General features: G+C 40.9%; 1 protein-coding gene across 1 annotated transcript in view; it reads left to right on the forward strand.

The window, feature by feature from the left end:
* Nucleotides 1-4107: 4107 nt before the first annotated feature.
* The window catches only part of LOC129668776 (vomeronasal type-2 receptor 1), a 33384-nt gene continuing 16323 nt past the window's right edge, over nucleotides 4108-21168 (forward strand). The window contains exons 1-3 of the mRNA XM_055596865.1: nucleotides 4108-4343; nucleotides 8213-8504; nucleotides 11406-12278. Coding sequence (XP_055452840.1) covers nucleotides 4108-4343; nucleotides 8213-8504; nucleotides 11406-12278 — 1401 coding nt within the window. The remainder of the gene's footprint in view (nucleotides 4344-8212; nucleotides 8505-11405; nucleotides 12279-21168) is intronic.

A 21168-nucleotide genomic window follows, 5' to 3' on the forward strand; every position in this document is an offset into this window, starting at 1 on the left:
AATATACCAGCATTCTCAAGTTCCCAAACTGGATACCAGATGCTGCTGCACAAATCTGAAGCCCCCACGATGTGAATCTAATGCATGTACTAGAGGAAGAGTGAGGAATGAGGACACTATTTGAAGTATAAAATACTAGCTTTAACATATTTTTATAAGGGCTGGGGAGTTAACTAAGCGTTTGACCGATGTGCTTTCAGAGGACCTAAGTTTGGTTCCAAGAACCCACATCAGGCTGCTCACTACCCTCTGTATTTCTGCTCCAGGAGATCCAATGCCTTTGGCTTCCAAGGATACCTGCTCTCATGTGCACATAACCATATGCAAAAACACCTACACATAATTTAAAATATTAAGATAACATGATATGCTAATGATTTTTGTGGTTTCCAGTGTAGCATTTCCTCAAAGAATTAGACTAATCTTTATGGGTGATAAACATACCTTGTCTAAGAGGTAGCTTTGGTAACTGACGGGTAATTTCTCAGAAATAACTGCCAAGGTAAGAAAGGGAGGCCAAACGTGAGGGATGAATAATCCCAGAACAGTCTGAGAAAATTGTGAACTAAGTCTTTATTACGCTCAAGTGGGATTCTTATGCTGTTAGCAGTGAGGAATTGATTACTGACCCAATGTTTGATCAGGCATTCTCTTTGGATAAAGTCAAACTTTGAAGCCATGGTAGGGTGTCTTCTGAGAATCTGTCTATTCACTAAATCTTGTCACCAGCATTGAGAACTATGCTTTGGATAAAGTCAAACTTTGAAGCCATGGTAGGGTGTCTTCTGAGAATCTGTCTATTCACTAAATCTTGTCACCAGCATTGAGAACTATGAGGGGAAAAAATGAGGACTTGTGGGACTTTTGACAGACCTAGAGACAACTTTGTCAGGGTTTAAAAGACACCTTCAAGGTCACTTGTGAAGGCCCCACCAACAGTGGAAAATGAGGATGGCCCCATAGCTCACCAGTGAGCTAGGAATGAGAGACGCTCTGGGGCTTCTCCCTTGATTAGTGGGAGACTATACTTAGCCAACTTCTTATAATAGGGATGGAGTGTGACTCAGGTGACTGGTGATAACAATGGTATCATATGCAAAATATGTGTTGAGGGTTATAGTTGAGGGAACATGCATGTAATAGAAAAATATTCCCATTATATATATATATATATATATATATATATATATATATATATATATATATATATATGATACCATCTTATGGAGGGTGGGGGATTTGTGTGCATGTGTGGGCAGGTCTGTTTACACATGTGACCATGGTATGAAACACAGAAGTTATCTTCCTTGGCCACACCACACTTTATAAATTATGGCCGCCTTGCACTTGAACTAGGAGGTGATTTGGCTAGGGTGGCTTGCTGGTTTGTCTTTGAGATATTGTTTCACCTGCAGGCTGTCTGCCATACGTGCTTATCCCACATTTGTCTGAGTGCTGGGGATCCAAACTCTGCTTCTGATACTTGCGTAGCAATAGCTTTAACCACCAAACCAACTTTTCGTCCCTCGCTGTTGAGTTTGTACAGGAAAATATACCGAAGGATAAAGGAGAAAGTTAAAAACCATACATTAACCCAACACTATTGTATGAGTGCCATTTGGGGCTAAAAATGAAAATGGAATCTTGTAAATGATTGTGTTATGACAAGGGGATTTTTCCCTTTCTTCCGATTTCTTTTTGGCAGTGGTTTCTCCTAAGATGGAAACATACCCAGGGTCCTCCTTCTTGCTTAGCTTCTTTAGGTGTACAGATTTTAGTATCCTGTATTTATCCATTATTATATGTCTAATATCCACTTCTAAGTGAGTATATACCACATGTGTCTTTCTGTTTCTGGAATACCTCACTCAGGATGATCTTTTTTAGTTCTCACCATTTGCCTGCAATTTTCATGATTTCAAGAAGGAGGACCCTGGGTAAGATGTTTAGTCCTCATTCAGAAAGGCTAACAGGATAAACCTCGGGAGATGGAGAAAACAGGGAACAGGACAGGAGCCTACCACAAAGGACCTCTGAAAGACTCTGCCCAATAGGGTATTAAAGCAGATGCTGAGACTCATAGCCAAACTTTGGGCAGAGTGCAGGGAATCTTATGGAAGAAGGGAGAGAGCTAGAATGACCTGGAGAGGACTGGAGCAACACAATAAAAAAAATCTGGGCCTAGGGGTCTTTTGTGAGACTGATACTCCAACCAAGGACCATGCATGGAGATAACCTAGAACCTCTGCACAGATGTAGTGCATGGAAGTTCAGTGTCCAAGTGGGTTCCCTAGTAAGGGGAAGAGGGACTGTCTCTGACATGAACTCAGTGGCTGGCTCTTTGATCACCGACACTCCCCCCACCACCCCTCAGTGGTGAGCAGCATTACCAGGCCACAGAGGAAGACAATGCAGCCAGTCCTGATGAGACCTGATAGGCTAGGGTCAGAAGGAAGGGGAGGAGAACCTTCCATATCAGTGGACTAGGGAAAAGTATGGGAGGGGAATAGGAAGGGAGGGTGGAGGTGATTAGGGAGGAGAGGAGGGAGGGGGCTACAGCTGGGATACAAAGTGAGCAAATTGTTTTTGTAAAAAAAAGGATGGCAACATATAGGTGAAAGAGAGCTATAATTTACTGGTAAATTCTAGAAACTTAGACTGTAATTTCAAATACATGTGTTAACTTTATGCACATTGCGAGGTTTTTCTTTGTATTTTTAAAGATTAATTTAAAATGAATCTTCACTTTTTTTAGTGCATACGTGTGTTTCTTCATGTAATCTATGTACGTATATGTGCCAGCTAAGCCAAAAGAGGGTGTCAGAGTCCTTGTAACTGAAATTGGAAGCTGTTATAAGCCATTTAATGTGGTGGGTGCTGGCACCTTAACCCAGGTTCTCTGCAAGAGCAGTATGTGTGCTCTTAACTACTGGCCCATGTCTCCAGCTGCCTATGAGTAATTTTGTTCTTAAGAACAACACGCACAAGGCTCTGCATTTCATCATGTGACTAGAGCACAAATAACTCAAAATCTCCTTATTGTGTACTTTTAGCTTCTTCTGTGTCTTAGGACAACAATTAAAGCTACATTCATTACCAGTGTACGTCAAATTTTCGTAAGTTTCTATTGCATCTGTGAGGAAAGTGCTTTGGAGAAAAGTTGTATGATAAAAGGGTCTACACTGCTTTCGAGATCTAGCATTTTGGATGGGCTGTATTCTGAAAATAGTTTGAATTTTGTATGTTAAGAAAAAAATGTTTGAAAAGGACATAAGAGGGCAACTGGAGAGGACTAAAAGAATTGTAAACTGATCTTATAAGAGGTTTGTCTCTGAGATGAGCCTAGTAAGAAAGGAAGCAAATGGACTAAAGGTGTGGTTCAGCCATATAACAGGGGAGCAGAGATTGGAAGGGAGAGGGAAAGGGAGATGGAGAGAGACAGAGAGAGAATTAGGACAGAAATGGGGGGAGAGAGGGGAGAGACTGGAGAGATTATAGGGAGGGAGAAAGGAGAGAATTTTTCAGAGGAAACTAGAAACACGAGCCTGCCTCTATGGAGGAGTGCTGAGAGCAGTACTATGTCCGGTATTAAAGGATAAAGAATATGGTATGTGTGAAAGATGCCCGTTAAATGTATCTGGGCCTTACAGAATTTCTCTACGGTGTTTGTTAGCATCTTAGTCATCAGGTAATGAGGCCCCTTTCTGGTACTTTAAGATGAAGTAGGATACCTTTTCTCATCTTTGGAGTAGAGAAGACTGTGGGGTTGGCTGCAGTGAGACTCAATGTTGTTGACAATGCTAAGCAGGGCAGGACAGTTTCTACAAATTAAAATGACTCTTAACCTCAGAACCCACATTTCTGTCATTGATTATTACAAAGCATATGGGGATTTTCCAGAAGTTTCTTTAAAGGGTTACTCTGCTCGCAGTCCAGATCCATAAATTGCAAGTGATTGCAAGGCCTGGGATTGAGACATGAAAATTATGTAGCAAGTACTGGCAAGCCAAGTCCACTGGGACACATATAAATACTCAATTAAGGTGCTTCAGTAAAACGTGTGTGATTTCCACACTAGTCCAATTTCTTCAAACTCACCTTTTTAAAATGGCCAGCAGAAAGATATGCTTAGCTCTAGGATTTCTTGCATTTTTATGGGCTGCATTGAGTGCTCAAGAGAAAACAGAGGAATCACAATGCAGGCTGATGGCCAAGTTTAATTTGTCTGGATATGTAGATGCCAAAAACCATTCACTTATTATTGCAGGACTGTTTCCTATTCACTCCAGAATCATCCCAGTCGACGAATCTATTCTGGAGCCAGTCTCACCTCTGTGTGAAGGGTAAGCTATTATTTCTTCTTTCTTATCAATTCAGGTGTGGGGTCGGGGAGAGGTGAGCATGGGGCTTGGGTCTCTAGCTGGAGGATTGATGCTGTCCAGAGTGGTTGCTCCTCATAGAGTGCTGTGTGCTTCAGCAGCAGCAGCAGCAGCAACAGCATCGAAGAGCTTGTTAAGGCATGAAGAGAGGGCTTCTACCCAGCCTTGCAGAACCAGAACCTATGCTTTTAGAAGACTCCTGTGAACTCGTGTACACACTGAGGTTTCAGAAGAACAGCTACAAAATTATGTGGCACTGCAGCTTTACTGTTAATTAGCAGAGGCCAAAACTCTTCTCGATAGAAGCTCATTGCAGGGGGACACTGATTTATCTGAGAAAAACCTACCCTAGAAGGCCTTTGCTCTTAGTGTTTGCACCTCCAAGTTGCCTCCTCGGGAAATGAGATCCATGCCTGACACTAGAATTTGCCAGTAATCGGTTGTGGGAGATGTAAAATGTGGATAGGACAACTATCTGTACATAACACACACACACACACACACACACACACACACACACACGCACGCACACACCACATTAGTATGAAAAGAATGCCACAAATTTAAAAAAGCAAAGCAAATTACCAGTAACTTATTGTTATCAAAAAGCAACTTTTTCCCACTTTCTGTGTTATTTTTGGCCTCCTTTCATTCACATATATATGTATATGATTAATATTATTATACATATATGCAGGATTTAAGTAGTTGTGACTGTAACAAAACACAGTTATAACTGGGTTGTTCATCTGACGCAGTAGGCATTTCCATGAAGCTCCATGGCCGTTAGTGTTGTCCATGCGCCCTGTAAACATTCAGCATTCTGCCAGCTTCACATCGTCACTGATCCCAACTTTTTAAAAAAATTTTTTCATGCTCCATATTTGAGATGGCATTGTGTGAAGTGTAATAGTCATCTCTACACCTTCAAAAAATGCAGAGACTTACAATGAGTGCCCTTCTCAAGCCTGTAATTGTTTTTCACTCAATCCCAGTGATGGGATTGAAGGGAGAAGACCAAGGATTTTACTTACAACTAGATTATTGCAGAGTCAAGTTTTATTTACCACAGTTGTTTTCGCTTCTTTAATCCCAAATAACCTGAAATGGAAAACTGAGAGTTCGTCATAATTTAATACAGTGACAGTTTATAAGTGCAATTATTTAATTTGTTCTCCACCCTTCATTGGCGGTCTCTCTCTCAGCAGTGTTAGATGCTAAAGGCTTGTATGCAGATTTTAAAATACGAATTTCCCTTCCTTAAACAAATGTGTTATTATATTCTAGTTGAAAGAATGGAGAGAAGTAAATATGTCCTATTTAGAATAATTTCCTAATTAGGGTTATTTTGGGATTTGTGTAATTCTTGAAATTAGGATTTGAGTGCCTACATCTCGGTCTTATATTAAAAAAATGCATTCTTTAAAATTAGATTTTTTTATGATTATTTTACACCAGTATCTGTCAATAATTCCTATCTATCCAGCCCTAGGGCTTTCCATGTTCTTCCATGTAATTCAACTTTCCTTTCCAATGGTTTATGGAGTGTTCAGAATCCAAGGTCAAACTAAGCAATATTAACTTTTTTTTTTTAATCATAAGCTTTAACTAAGTTGGGGTTTGGAGAAATTTTATTCTTAAATAATCAACTTTCATGCAATACTAATTTCAATTGTCCATCTGTTAAACACACATAAAACAGGAAGGTTCTGTATTATTTTGAAAATATTTCTCAGAATAGAGAAAAATTATGGACAAAAATTTTGTTTGATAGTCACAAAAGGAGGATTTAGATATTATGAAATAGTGTGAATTTCATAATAAAAATTAATGAAAGAAGGGAAATACTCAATTAAGGTGCTTAATTGAGTATTAAGAAGGGAAAGAAGGGAAATCTAGCCCCAATCCCACCTTTGTAGTAATTATCCTGTGATGGTTTAAAATAATTTCTCTGCTAATCTTTAAAATGCTTTGTATTCAGCTTTAATTATAGAAAGCCTTCCTACTCCCCATTTCACTCACAATTCTTTTCTCATGGCTGTATCACTTCTTGGATGATTGTTTTGTAATGAAGGAAAATATTCTTATACAGTCAAGGCTCTATGAGTGGACATAATTAGTTTGTTCTAGTTTTCCAGTACTGTCAAAACCTCTGTAGTGCACTATGGGAGCAGGTAGCTTTTATCCTATGGGGCAGTGCTCTCGCAGCTAACTTCTCAATGGTTGGAGTTACTGGTTCAAAACAGGTCAATGTTTTTCTAGATCTTGAATTTTTAATTTCCTTAAAAAGAAAGATACTGCTCCAGTTATTTCAAAAGTTGTTAGTCTGGAAAGAGCAGCGCGGGGTGGGACAGCATTCTGTGTTGTGGTGCCTACTGCTCTCTTCTCTTCTTCACTGCACTGTTCCATCCTCATCTCTCTCATCTAATTACATCAACTTTTCCACTCCTTAATACGGCCATGTTCCCTGCTGTAGAGCCCCAACACTGTCTGAATTTCCTTTCTTCTGTTTCTGTGTCATCCTCTGGCCTCAACAAGGCTGAGTTCCTGCAGGGTTGGGTGTCCCTTTGAATCTCACTGTTCCTCATCTACTTAGATGGCGGCTTTTATCACCTTGTGTTATAACTATTAGGCTATTTTTTTCTGCTTTGTATGCAGAAAGTGTTGCATTTTTTTATTGTGTTATACTGTCTTGAGAAACCTAAGAACTACATCCTGTATGAAAACTCAATTAAGTGACACATAAGGAAATTCTAGTGTTTGAAAGGGCTATTTGTTATTGCTATATTTTGAAATTGTTACTTTTATTTCTTTTGTATGTGTGAATGTTTTGCCCGCATGTATCAGTGTGTACCATGTACATGATTGGAGCATGTGGAGGCTAGAAGAAGGTATCAAATTCCCTGAAATGGCAGTTACAGATGGTGGAGAACCCCCGTGTGGGTGCTGGGAATTAAACCTGGATCCTCTGCTTTTAAATGCTGAGCCATCTCTCCAGCCTCCTGTTGTTGGATACATAATAGAAAAAAATTACTGAACAGAAGACAAGTTTTTAAGGCATTAAGTCGTGTTGGGGGGGGTACTCGCCTTTAGTACGTTCAAATGTGCTTTAATGTTGAAGAGAGAAAGAAGGAAATAGAAGAGCTAGTTGATGAATATAAGGAGGATTGAAAAATGTGGTATTTAGCTGCAATAGGAATTTTAATGACTAGAGAATTAAAAGAATGATGAATCAGGTTTGTCTTTATGTATGAGAACCAATAAATATGCCTCAGTGTTAAAAGTACAAACTCAAAAGAAGGGTAATGCAGTTGGGGTTGAATTACACATAATTTTTGTAATGCTTTTCTGTACTCCTGCTTTAAGTGTCTTAATGTATTGAAGTGATTTTTATAATTATAATGTTCAGAAGAACATAGGTTGAGGTAAGGAGAAGAATCCTGTGGCCCCAGGGACTTTCAAATGAATGGGAGAAATGTGTGCAAAGGGACTTATGTATCTTGTTTGTTGCTGAAGGGAGTTTTGACTAGTAGGATATTTTTTTGATAAAGAGATAATTGGACATTTGAGAAAAATTACAGCATATAAAAGATTTGTATATATATACATGTAGAAATTTTCCAAAAGTTCTTATGATTACTAATCAATAGTGAATATGATTCTCTTGAACACTTTAAGATTGTAGTGCCAATTGTGAAAAATTGTCACATGCAGAAAACTGTTGCTGCTTCAGCAAAAAGTTGTAACCACTCACTTAACTGAAGCTACTTCCTGACAAGCCCCACCCCCCAACCCCCAGTGGCCAGTGCCTCACAAAAGCTTTTCCTTTCCAGGTTTAACTTCCGAGGTTTCCGCTGGATGAAAACCATGATCTACACCCTTAAAGAGATCAATGAGAGGAAGGACATTCTGCCCAACCATACTCTGGGCTATCAGATCTTTGATTCCTGCTATACCATCACGAAAGCAATGGAGTCATCTTTGGTGTTTCTTACAGGGCAGGAAGAATTCCAACCCAATTTTAGAAACAGCACTGGATCAATACTGGCAGCGCTGGTTGGTTCAGGGGGGTCATCCTTGTCAGTTGCTGCCTCGAGAATTCTGGGGTTGTATTACGTGCCTCAGGTATCTTGGAATATTGTACTGAGTATTTACTATAAAATTGAGGGCTGGGGAGATGGTTAACAGAATGAGAGCACTTGTTCTTGTAGAGGACCTAGATTTAATCCCCCAGAACTCATACAGGGAGTTCACAACCACCTGTCATTCCAGTTATGGGGATCTGAAGCCCCCCCTTTGGCTTTCCTGGGCTGCTGCACGCATACAGTGCATGTAAGCTCATGGAAGCATGCACACTTAAAAATGGTGGCCACACCTTAATCCCAGCACTCAGAAGAGTCAGAGGCTAGTCTGATCCACAGAGCTAGTTTCCAGACAACTAGCCTTACAGAAAGAAACCAGGTCTCGAGACACAAACAAAACTATTTAAAGAAATATGAACATTGTAGAAATTGTTGAAAATAAGAAGTGCAGAAGAGGTTGAGGTGCACTACAGAGACAACGTAGGATGAGCATGATGGTGTCCCAGTGACTGTTCAACCTGAGCCCCAGCCATGAGCGCTGAGGCTTACTTAGAGGTGATTTGAGATGACTCCATCCAAAACGTCCTGCACTGAGTTGTGACTCTGTGATTATGGACTTCTCGTTAGTCACATGATCCATAGTACTGGGTAAACACTTGGTGGTTGATTGACAGCTGGAATAAGACATATGTTTTGGTTTTTTGTCTCTGTTGATGCTTATTAATAGTAACTCAAATCATCACACTCCCAATCTAAAATGGATCTGGGAATGTCACAAAATGGTTATCATTTTGGAATACTACCAAAAGCTGAAACAGTTTTACAGATTATTGCTCATGTGCAAGTATATACATTCATGACTGCACTGTCATGGGCATGGAGGTTAGCGGACAAGTTTAGAGTCATTTCTTGCCTTCTGTTCAAGGCAGGATTTCCCTTGTTACTGCTGCTGTTTAATATACTCAAGGCTGAGTGTCCTGTGAGGTTCTGGCCAGTTCTCCTGTCCCTGCGTCTCATCTTGCTACAGAGGTGCTGAGGTTACAGATGTATGCCACTGCATCCACTTTTTACCTGGAGTTTGGAGCTTGAACCCGGGTCATCAAGTTTTCATGTCAAGCACTTTACCCACCAATCCATTGCCTTCGCCCTGTCTTTGGCCCTGGCTGGGCTACCTTGTCTGGCCTCAGTGGAAGAGAATGCACTTAGTCCTGATGGGAATTGAGCTGCCAGGGCGTGTTGGTGGTGGGACTTCGCTTTTCTGAGGAGAAAGGGAGAGGGAGAAGGGAGAAGAGAGTGGGAAGACAGGACCAGGAGGAGAGGAGAGGAGAGGAGGGACTGAGATGGAGATGTAAAGTGAATAAATAAAAAGTAAAAAAGAAAGAAAAACTTAAAAGGTGTTGCTTTGGAGAATCCTGATCTATAATCTATACTATAGCGAATCTATAGTACAGGGAATCCCGATCATTTGAAAAGTTATGTTATATGGTTTCTTCAGCAGGACAAAGATTGGGTGTATTTTGTTAAATATATATTTTGATTAGTTGTTGACCTGTAATGCAAACTATGACTTGAAATCAGGCATTCTGTGGACCTGTTATGACAGTTTCCGTGGACTTGACATTGACATTTTTCTCTGCATTGCATAGTCTTTTGGCTCTTTGCTTGATTTTTAAAACTTTAGAAATTCACAGAGCTTTAGAAATTATTTTTATGCTCAACATATAGTAAGTGAAAATAATCATGAAACTTAGATAAAAAGTATAAAGGTTAGTATAATGAGCTTTTCTCCTAAACACTGTTATGAGTAGTTTGTTTCTTTTTTTTTTTTTATCATGTTTAGTACAATTTTGAGTTTTCTACAATGAGGATGTATTATTTTTATGGCAGGAGAAATTCTGTGTTGCTCAGTGTCCTTTGAGTGCAGATTTCAATAGTCAAATCAGTCTGTGCTAAGCAGGCAGAAGAAGAACAAGTGTTCCTTCCTGTAGATAGCTTCTATGTTGCTGCTGCTTGTACATAATTCTCAAGAAGTGTAAATGCTAGCCAAGGGATTAAGAACAAAAGGAAAGACCACGAGAAGTGAACACAGAAGTCGGCTGACTTCATGAAGGAACTGACAGTTCTGGAGCTGTGGAATTGTAACAGAGAAAGCCCACAGGAAATGATGTGTTAGTGACATGACAGAGCAAGTGAGCGATGTGGACAATTGAGTTAGAGAAATGCGTAAAAGGGTCACTAACACGTGGTGACCGAAGTTCCGTCATCAAGTTCCCAAAGATGAGAAATACATACAATAATTACTGAGCAGATGACAGAAGGGTTTCTTCGTGTGCCTGGTTTGGGTCTTATAAGATGAGAGTGTTGAGGCACTTTTTTTTTGTAGAAAACTGCTTAGACCTGAGGTCTGTAGAACTACCTTTTTCAGTCTAGGTTTTAGTGTCTACTCATGTAGAAGTCCCGGGAGAATGAAATAAGTAAAGAAAATTTTAAAAAGAAAGAAGGAAAAGAGTGGGACAGAAGTGAGATAATGTAAGCAAGAGAAACTAGTGCTACCAAATGGATGGGGCGTGGGCTCATTCCATCATTTGTGTGCATAAGATACTGAAGTTGATGAAGAACCTGAATGTCCTGACTCAGGGGAGTCAATGTATCTCCAGGAAGGATAAAGGAAAGAGCAAATGACCTCTCTGTCAGTGCCATCCATGAAAAAGAGTACATTGAATTTCATCAATAATCGGCTGCTGTAACCCCCTGGGGTTCAGCATAGACCAAAGAGCTTTCATCTGCAGTCCCCACTCATTGAGTAGGAATAGAGAGTCATGTTTTATGAAAAAATTAGAGGAGTAAGAGAATTATTCAGCTCTCACCATCTCAAATATTCCAAAAGCTGTTATTTAAGGTTTGGCTCTGGCTTCCTAGTAATTATAAATGTTTTCAATTTTAGGTGGGTTATACTTCTTCCTGCTCAATTCTTAGTGACAAATTCCAGTTTCCATCTTATCTTCGTGTAGTACCCAGTGACACGGTCCAGTCCGAGGCCATGGTGAATCTTATCAAACACTTTGGTTGGGTCTGGGTGGGTACAATTGCAGCTGATGATGATTATGGAAAATATGGAGTAAAATCCTTTAAGGAAAAAATGGAGGCTGCCAACCTCTGCGTCGCTTTCTCTGAAACCATTCCCAAAGTCTACTCCAATGAGAAAATGCGAAAAGCTGTTGATGCAATCAAGAGTTCCACTGCCAAAGTCATTGTGCTTTATACTTCTGACATTGACCTCAGCCCTTTTGTGCTGGAAATGGTTCATCATAACATAACTGACAGGACATGGATAGCCAGCGAAGCCTGGATTACCTCTGCTCTCATTGCAAAGCCGGAATACTTTCCATATTTTGGTGGAACTATTGGATTTGCAACACCGAGAAGTGATATACCAGGGTTAAAAGAATTTCTTTATGATGTCCACCCCAGCAAGGATCCGAATGATGTCCTGACCATTGAATTCTGGCAAACTGCTTTTAACTGTACCTGGCCCAATAGCAGCGTGCCTTATAATGTGGACCACAGAGTGAATATGACTGGTAAAGAAGACAGATTGTATGACATGTCTGATCAGCTCTGCACTGGAGAGGAGAAGCTGGAAGATCTGAAAAATACCTATCTGGATGTGTCTGAGCTAAGAATCACAAACAATGTCAGACAAGCTGTGTATGCTATAGCTCATGCCCTGCATCGACTCAGTATGTGTCAAACCGGACTTGGTCCATTTGTACCAGATAAAACCTGTGCATATATACCTACCTTTGAATTCTGGCAGGTGAGTTCTTTTACTTCATGATATAGCATGTCATTCATAAGTATTCATGCCATTAAGGCTGTTTGCCTTTGTATTTAACAGTCACCGTTTTCTTGCATGACCACTTAAAGAAATGGTTTGCCTGTTTGGACGGAATGTGTGTTTTAAGTCTCTATTTATTAACAAAATTATTATGTTTGTTATGAATAGAATCCATATCCCTCACAAAAAATAATTCCCTTAATAGATAAACTGATTTTTAAAAACATATATAAAAGTTAAAGTTAAACATTCTATAATGAAATTAATGGCCGAGAGACTCCAGTTTCTTTCAGAATATGTAATATTCTATTGGATTTATAAAGGAATAATAATAATAATATAGGAACTCCAGTTCCTATCTATAATATGGGATGGTTACTTGGGTTCAAAACACCATGCTCACATTTTAAACAGCAAGAAGGAAAAAAAGGCATGAAGATCATTTCTGGAAATTCTATACATTTTCTTCCTTACACTTACATAGCCATATTTTAGACATGTGGTCTTACTAGCTTGAAGGGAACTAGAAGATGGACTCTTCAAGCAGCCTGAGAACTGGGTGTAACTACTGGGGCATTACCTGGGAGACTTATTTCTGTGCCTCTTGTTTTTGGTCTCATGTTGGCTCAGAGTAGTTTGAGTGCTCTCACCCACCCTGGTCTTGCCAAGAGTGGTATCACCCAAGGTTCTCTCTCTTACCTGGACTGCTAATGCTTGAGCAGCCCTGCCCTGGTCCTGTGAGCTCTGCAGGATGTCCTCTTAGCATCTCAAACTTGTTACCTCTTCCCTGCCCACCGTCACTTTATCCTTATATAACTCTTTGTTAACCCAACCATCATTGCTTGACTAGCATCACTTTACCCTTGTATAGCTCTCTGTTAATCCAACAGAGTCCACAACGGCTGGGACCACTGCATTTATCTTAGACTTTGACTTTCAGTTACTTGCCTCCTGCTTTAAATCTTACCCCCCAGTCATATTCACTTTGTGGTGCTGGTTCCTTTCCCACTTTCCCCCATGAACTTGATAATTTTGATCAGGATTGGTCAAAGATTTTAGAGTGCTTTCAGTTTGGCTTTGACTACTTTTTATGAGTTTATGCATTTTTGGCATAAATAACACAAAAGTAATATTGTATCTTTTCTAATTCCTCCTATCAAGAGTCATATCATAGGCTGGAGATGTAGCTCAGTTGACAGAGCACTCTTCTAGCATGCACAAAGTGTAGCTTCAATCCCCTAGACCAAACAGAAATCTGAACATGTGATGCTTGCCTGTTATTGTAGCACTCAGGAATTGGAGACAGGAGCACAAGTTGTTCAAAGTTATTCTCAGCTACATAGTGATTAATTCGCCTGGGCTACATAAAGACCCATTTCAAAAAAAAAAAAAGGCATATTTTAATGTAAATATCTCTCATTATTGCTGATATGAACTTTGGTAACATAATTCCAGTAGTCTCACCATATTTCTTTCTGTATGAAGTTGCTATGTTTCTTTTGGGAAGTAATAATTACCTTGCTGAGAATACTTTGAGGCCCTGAAAATGTATTGCTTTTTATTATACTTCATGCCAACTATTTTTAGCACTCAATGGCAATTAAACCTTAATTTGTTGCTATTATTATTATTGTATGTGTGTGCTTTTCTGGAGGTGGGCTCAGTTTCTGAAGATGGGGGCATATGAATAAAAAGACAATGAGCAGGTCCCTGATATGGTGCCCAACCATATCTGGCTTTCAATATAGAAGTAGAAACACTATTCAACTAAAGGTAAATGATTACTTCTGTCCAGAAATAATCTAGAAGACCTCTATGAATAAATAGGTTTAAAAAAGTCTTCAAACTGAGTTGGGTCTTGTTTATTAAGATACCAAATGAATAAAATAGAGATAGATAAATAGATAGATAGATAGATAGATAGATAGATAGATAGATAGATAGATAGATAGACAGAGAGCTTGTAAGCTCATGAAGCTCAGAGAGGTGACAGTGTCTTGGCCACTCATAGAGGTATTGGAGTGTCTGTGGATGAGTTTTACCTGGGTTTTTCCAGAAGAGGAGAGAGAGATCCCCTGAAGACCCAGAAGAGTAGGTTGTTTGAGCTTTTGGGGGTGGAATGGTCGTAACTCTAGACCGATGAATCCACAGTGACAGGCTTTGTAGCTTAAGAGGAAAGGAAGACTCAATAAGATCCTGTTCACATAGCTTTGTGTGGTCATTTATCATGCAGGAAGTTTTTAAGATTGATGTAGTCTCTAAGTTAATATTAGGAGGTGATCCTGAAAACGTGGAGTCATGTTTGTGGCTGTTCTCATCCTGGCACTCAGTGATAGCCTGGCTTATCTAGCTGAAAGGTAAAACATGCTGAGGTAGATAATGAATTCTGGGTCTAACAGGTGATCTGACTAGAGGAACACTTACCTACTACAGAGGACTTCAGGGAGGTTGAAATAGGTTGTGGATTTTGGAGTAATACAGAATCATAACAGTGCAATTGGGAGAAGAATGGGCCAAGAATGTTGTCTTGAGTACAAGTTTAATGAGATTGCTACCAAGAGTTCAACTGACCCTTTCTTCCTTCCTGGAAGACTGAGAATGTTGGCCATGGTGGTGAAAGCCTTTAATCTCAGCACTTGGGAGGCAAGGGCAGGTTGATCTCTGTGAGTTTCAGGCCAACCTGGTCGACACAGCAAGTTGCAGGTAAGCCAAGGCTATGTAGTGAGACTCTATCTACAAAACCACCCAACAACCAACCAACCAACCAACAACCAACCAGCTCCCCCCTCCCCCCAAGATGGGAGTTCCAGGCTTAGAGATAATACTTAATCTTGAGAATGATATTAGAAATGAATGCTGGGTGATTATTTGACTTTAAGGACCAGAGGAGCCCAAAGTGAGGGATAATGTAATCTATAAGGGTGGTGGTTATTTCTGAGACCCTTTTGTTTTTTTGTTGGGGAATGCCTTTATCTACCTGGTTAAGGTATTCACAAGAACTAATAGGTATTCAAGTCCCTTGTACAGAGACTGGTACTGTGAATCAGGAGGTATTACAGGTTTTCTGTCCAAGAACATGAGAGGATTGAGAACAGTGGGGTGAAGTGTGATCACAGTCTCATTTATGGCCCTCTGCTCAAGACTGATTCTATAGGATCTATCTGTCTTTACTGCCAAGATAGGGATGTCACATAGGGTTATTGGGACATAGTGGTCCAGTAGTAAGAAATTTATTTACACACGTGCCTCAGGCTTTAAAGGATATTGGGGCCTTTGAAAAAAAAATTAAGGTTCTTAAGAGTAATTGTGACAGGTGTGCCTGCTGGTGAGCACCCAGGAGTGGAAGATTCTCTACTTTAGGGACAACTTGTTGGATGACCTAAGGGTCTATAGTAGAGACTATAAGGAGGGTGTTTGAGGCTCCAGATGGCTCCAGGCCATGATAGGACATGGGCTTGGTATTGGAAGCACAGTAGAGCCTCTGAGCTTCAAAGAGTTTTAAATCAGCCTGAAACTTAGATAAGGTATCTCTACTTAGGAGGGGGTGTAACGATTGCTTAGGACCAGGAAAGAAAGATTTGAATATATTGCAGGTAAACGGGTGTAAACTCAGGTTGGAGCTTGCTATCAACATCAATGAGGAGGATCTGGGACTGGAGGGTTGGAGCAGAGAAAGTGGTCAGGGCTGAAAATTTGATGGCAATATTTAAATGAAAGTAATTGTTCTCTGTTCTACAGCCAGGGCTACCCTCGTCTCATCCCTAGAGTTGGAGAACCCAGGAGCTTGTAGAATCCCTAAATTTGGTGGCAATATTTAAATGAAAATAACTGTTCTCCGTCCTACAGTCAGGGCTACCCTCGTCTCATCCCTAGAGCTGGAGAACCCAGGGGCTTGTAGAATCCCTAAAATGTGTCAGTCCTCAAAGGGAAGGGATTCTTCCTCTCACCCCGCCCCCACCATGCCTCAAAGAATACCTTACAGTCCAGGAAGAGAACCAGGGACATTTGTCCTTTTACAGGTTTGACTTGGATGAATTCTGGCCTCGATTCATGAAGGGCAATTATTAGTCCAACATTTTGTCTGTAGTACACTTTACAGGTTGGACAGGACTCTGGTGAAACCTATTGCCCTATGACCTTGAATGTTACAGGCTTAATGGTTCCAGGTAGGCTATTCTGAAATGTGGCTACTAGATGGGAGCTCAGGAATTTCCTGAAGTGTGTAGGGAGCTTTAATGCCACTGCCATTAAATATAATCTGCCTCTTGTTCCTTTCTTCCTCCAGTTTGACCCTTCTGGCCCTTGAAGTCTCTTTCTGGTAATTAAAGACCTTTTAAGGCCATGCTTAAAAAGGTAGGGAAGGTAGTCTAGGGCTCCTGGTATACCTTTTGAAGCTTTGGTCTGATGTCTAGAGAGGCTCCGCTTATAAAATATACAGCTGAGATGACTTGGTCTCTGGACTCACAGGGTCCAGATCAGTATACTTGAATCCAGTTGTTGTTAACCGCTGAGCAATCTTTCTGGTCCCCAAATTTCATTTTCAATATTTACCACAGCTTCTTCATCTATTCTCCTGTTGGCGGACATTTAGGCTGGTTCAGTAAACATGGATGTGCAAGCCCCTCTGGGATCTTTTGACTTAAAGTGCTTATAGTTGGGACACAGAGTATTTCCACTTGCAACTATTTGCAGAATCACGCTCTCATTTCCATAGTGGCTGCAGCAGTTTATCATCCTCCCGGGACTGTGTAAAAGGTTCCTCTTTCACTGCTTCCTCACTACTGTTTATTGCCATTTATTTTCTTGATGATAGCCATTCTGACTGCAGAGAAAGAGAATCTCAAAACCTTTTCATTTCCCTAATGGCTAAGGATTTTGAACATTTTTCTTTAAAAGGCAGTATTTATTGAACATTAATATTTCTTCTTTGAAAACTTTGAATTATTATATTATTATGTGCGTGCATGGGCATGAGTGTGACAGAACTCCCATGCCTGTAGGTGTCCATGTAGGCATGCGTGCTATTGTGTGCATGTGGAGATGATAGAGCACTCTGTGGAGGTAGGTCTTCCTTGTGTGGGCTCCGGAGTTGAAATCACGTTGCAGGGCTTGAGAGACAAGTGCCTGGATCACTGAGCTGTCTCTCTGGCCTACTGATTTCCTCTGAGAATGTTTATTCAGTTCGTTGGCCTATTTAATGACTGGATGCTTGTGTAGACTTAAACTTTGCAGCTACTTGCATACATTCTCTATCAATGCCCTGTCTTACGCCTCTTTGTACTACTTTGCATACTACTGTGGTCCTTTCCAGAAAGCCCCCTCCCTCTACAAACTGTAATGTTTTAAGAGTTTCACATTTTCCACTGAAGACATGGATGCATCTAGACTTTGCTTTCATGCACTCTCGTTTCACTTTTTCTGCTGTCTAATTCCACAGCACATTTATTAAACTGGCTGGTTTTCCTCCAACATACGTTTTGACAGCTTTGTATAAAATTAGGTGGCAGTAATTGTGGGGCTTTAACTTTGGACCCTCCGTTCGATTTGATGTCTGTCTTGTGCTAGTGGCATGCTATGTTATTGCTCTGGCTTTGTAATGTAATTTGACACCAGGCCTTGTGGTTAGTTAAAAGATACTTTAGCATTGATCTTCCTCCTAAAGATTTTTAAAAATTTATTTATTTATTCACTTTACATCCCAATCGCAGCCCTCTTTCTCCTCTTCCTGGTCCCACCCTCCCTCCCTCTTCCTCCTGTCTCCTCTCCCTCACCCCTTAGAAAAGGGGAGACCCCTGACACCTACCCATCCCAGCACATGAAGCTGCTTCAGGACTAAGCACATCTTTTCCACGGTGGCCTGGCAAGGTAGGGGAAGTGACCAAAAAGCATGCAAGAGAGTTCTTGTCAGAGACAGCCCCCATCCCCTCACTAGGGAACCCATATGAAGACCAAGTTTCCCACTGAGTCCCTGCATGGTTCTTGGTTGGTGCTTCAGTCTCCCGAAGGCCCCCCAGGCCCAGGTTAGTTGACTCTGTGGGTCATCTTGTGGCGCTCCTGTCCCCTCTGGGTCTTTCTACCCTTCCACAAGGCTCCCTGAACTCTGCCCATGTTTGACTGCGAGTCTCGGCATCTGTTTCAGTCTGTTGCTGGGTGTGCTAGGCTCCTGTCTGCAAGCATAGCAGAATGCCATTAATAGTCTCAGGTTGGGCCAGGCATTAGTTGGACATTCCCTCAATCTCTGCTCTATTTTATTTTATTTTTTTTATTATTACATTTTATTCACTCTGTATTCCAGCTGTATCCCGCTCCCTTATTCCCTCCCAAACCCTCCCTCCCTCCATCATCTCCTCCCTGCCCCTTTCCAAGTCCACTGATTGGGGAGGACCTCCTCCCCTTTCATCTGACCCTGTTTTTTTCAGGTATCTTCAGGACTGGCTGCAAAATCTTCCTCTGTGGCCAAGCAGGACTGCTCCTCCCTTGGGGGCTGGGGAGGTCAAAGAGCCAGCCATTGAGTTCCTGTGAGAAATAGTCCCTGTTCCCCTTACTATGGGAAACCAATTGGGTTACTGAGCTACCACGGGCTATGTCCCAGCAGAGGTTTTAGGTTATATCCATACATGGTCCTTGGTGGAGTGTCAGTCTCAGAAAAGGCCCCTGTGCCCAGATATATTTGGTCCTTGTGGACCTCCTCTCCTCTCCACGTCATACTAACTCCCCCTTCTTTCATATGATTCCCTGCACTCTGCCACAGGCTTGGTTATGAGTCTTAGTATCTGCTTTGATTCACTGCTAGGTAGAGTCTTTCAGGGGCCCTCTGCGGTACGCTCCTGTCCTGTTACTTGTTTTCTCCTATGTCCAATGCACATCCCATTTGTCTTTCTAAGTGAGGATTGATTATCTTACCCCGGTTCCTCTTTCTTGTTTATCTTCTTTAGGTGTATAGATTTCATTATGTTTATCATATCTTATAGGACTATATGAGTGAGTATATACCATGTGTGTCTTTCTCCTTCTGGAATACCTCACTCAGAATGATCTTTTCTAGATCCCACCATTTGCTTGCAAATTTCATGATTTCCTCCTTTTTGATTGCTGAATAGTATTCCATTGTGTAAAAATACCACAATTTCTGTATCCATTCCTCCATTGAGGGACATCTGGGTTGTTTCCAGGTTCTGGCTATTACAAATAAAGCTGCTACAAACATGGTTAAGCAAATGTCCTTGTTGTGTACTTGAGCAAATTTTGGGTATATGCTTAGGAGTGGTTTAGCTGGATCTTGAGGAAGCACTATTCCTAATTGTCTGAGAAAGTGCCAGATTGATTTCCAAAGTGGTTGTGTAAGTTTACATTCCCACCAGCAGTGGAGGAGGGTTCCCCTTTCTCCACAGCCTCTCCAGCATGTGTTGTCACTTGAGTTATTCACCTTAGCCATTCTGATGGGTGTAAGGTGAAATCTCACGTCGTTTTGATTTGCATCTCCCTGATGGCTAAGGAGGTTGAGCATTTCTTTAAGTGTTTCTCTGCCATTCTATATTCTTCTACGAAGAATTCTCTGTTTAGCTCTGTACCCCATTTTTTAATTGGATTACTTGATTTATTGCTTTTAACTTCTTTAGTTCTTTATATATGCTGGATATCAACCCTCTGTCAGATATAGGGTTGGTGAAGATCCTTTTCCTGTCTGTAGGCTGTCATTTTGTTCTGATGACAGTGTCTTTTGCTTTACAGAAGCTTTTCAGTTTCATGAGGTCCCATTTATTGATTGTCACTCTTAGAGCCTGTGCTGTTGGTGTTCTGTTCAGGAAGTAGTCTCCTGTGCCAATGAGTTTTAGGCTCTTCCCCACTTTTTCTTCTAACAGATTTAGAGTGTCTGGTTTTAGGTTGAGGTCTTTGATCCACTTGGACTTTAGTTTTGTGCAGGGTGATAAATATGGGTCTATTTTCATTTTTCTGCATGTAGACATCCAATTGGACCAGCACCATTTGTTGAAGATGCTGTCTTTTTTCCATTGAATGGTGTTGGCTTCTTTGTCAAAAATCAAGTATTCATAGGTGTGTGGGTTTATTTCTGGGTCTTCTATTTGATTCCATTGATTCTCCTTTCTGTTTCTATGCCAATACCATGTAGTTTTTATTACTATTGCTCTGTAGTACAGCTTGAGATCGGGGATGGAGATACCTCCAGATGATCTGTTGTTGTACAGGATCATTTTGGAGATTCTAGGTTTTTGTTTCTCCATATGAAGCTGAGAATCTTTCTTTCAAGGTCTGTAAAGAATTGAGTTGGTATTTTGATGGGAATTGCATTGAATCTGTAGATTGCTTTTGGCAGGATGGCCATTTTCACAATGTTAATCCTGCCAATCCATGTCTGCTCTATTTTTATCTCTGCACATCATGTAGGCAGGGTAAATTTTGGGTCAAAGTTTTTGTGGGTGGGTTGGTGTTCCCCTCCCTCCACTATGAGTTCTGTCTAGTTAGAGGGTCTTCTCAGTCTTCATGTCCTTCACTACTCCGAGTCTCGGCTAGAGATACCCCCATATCTTCCCAGGAGCCTACACTGTAGTAGATCTCCAGCTTGCCTCAGAGATGCCACCACCCACTCCTTCTCTTCTCTCTGCAAGCCCATCCCTACCCTCTTTTCCCTCAGCACTCCCTCTCCTATCCTGTTCCCTCTCTTCAAGCACTTCTGCTGTCTATTCTGTTTCCCCTTCTTAGTGAGATCCAAGCATATTTCCTTGTGGCCCTTTTTGGGTGTGTGAATTGTAGTACGGTTACTCTGTACTATATGACTAATACATGATTGTATGTGAGTACATGCCATGCATGTCTTTCTGGGTCCAGGTTACCTTACTCAGATGATCTT

The sequence above is a fragment of the Psammomys obesus genome, unplaced genomic scaffold, assembly GCF_907164565.1.
Source record: "Psammomys obesus unplaced genomic scaffold, mPsaObe1.curated_primary_1811, whole genome shotgun sequence".
NCBI classification, from domain to species: Eukaryota; Metazoa; Chordata; class Mammalia; order Rodentia; family Muridae; genus Psammomys; species Psammomys obesus.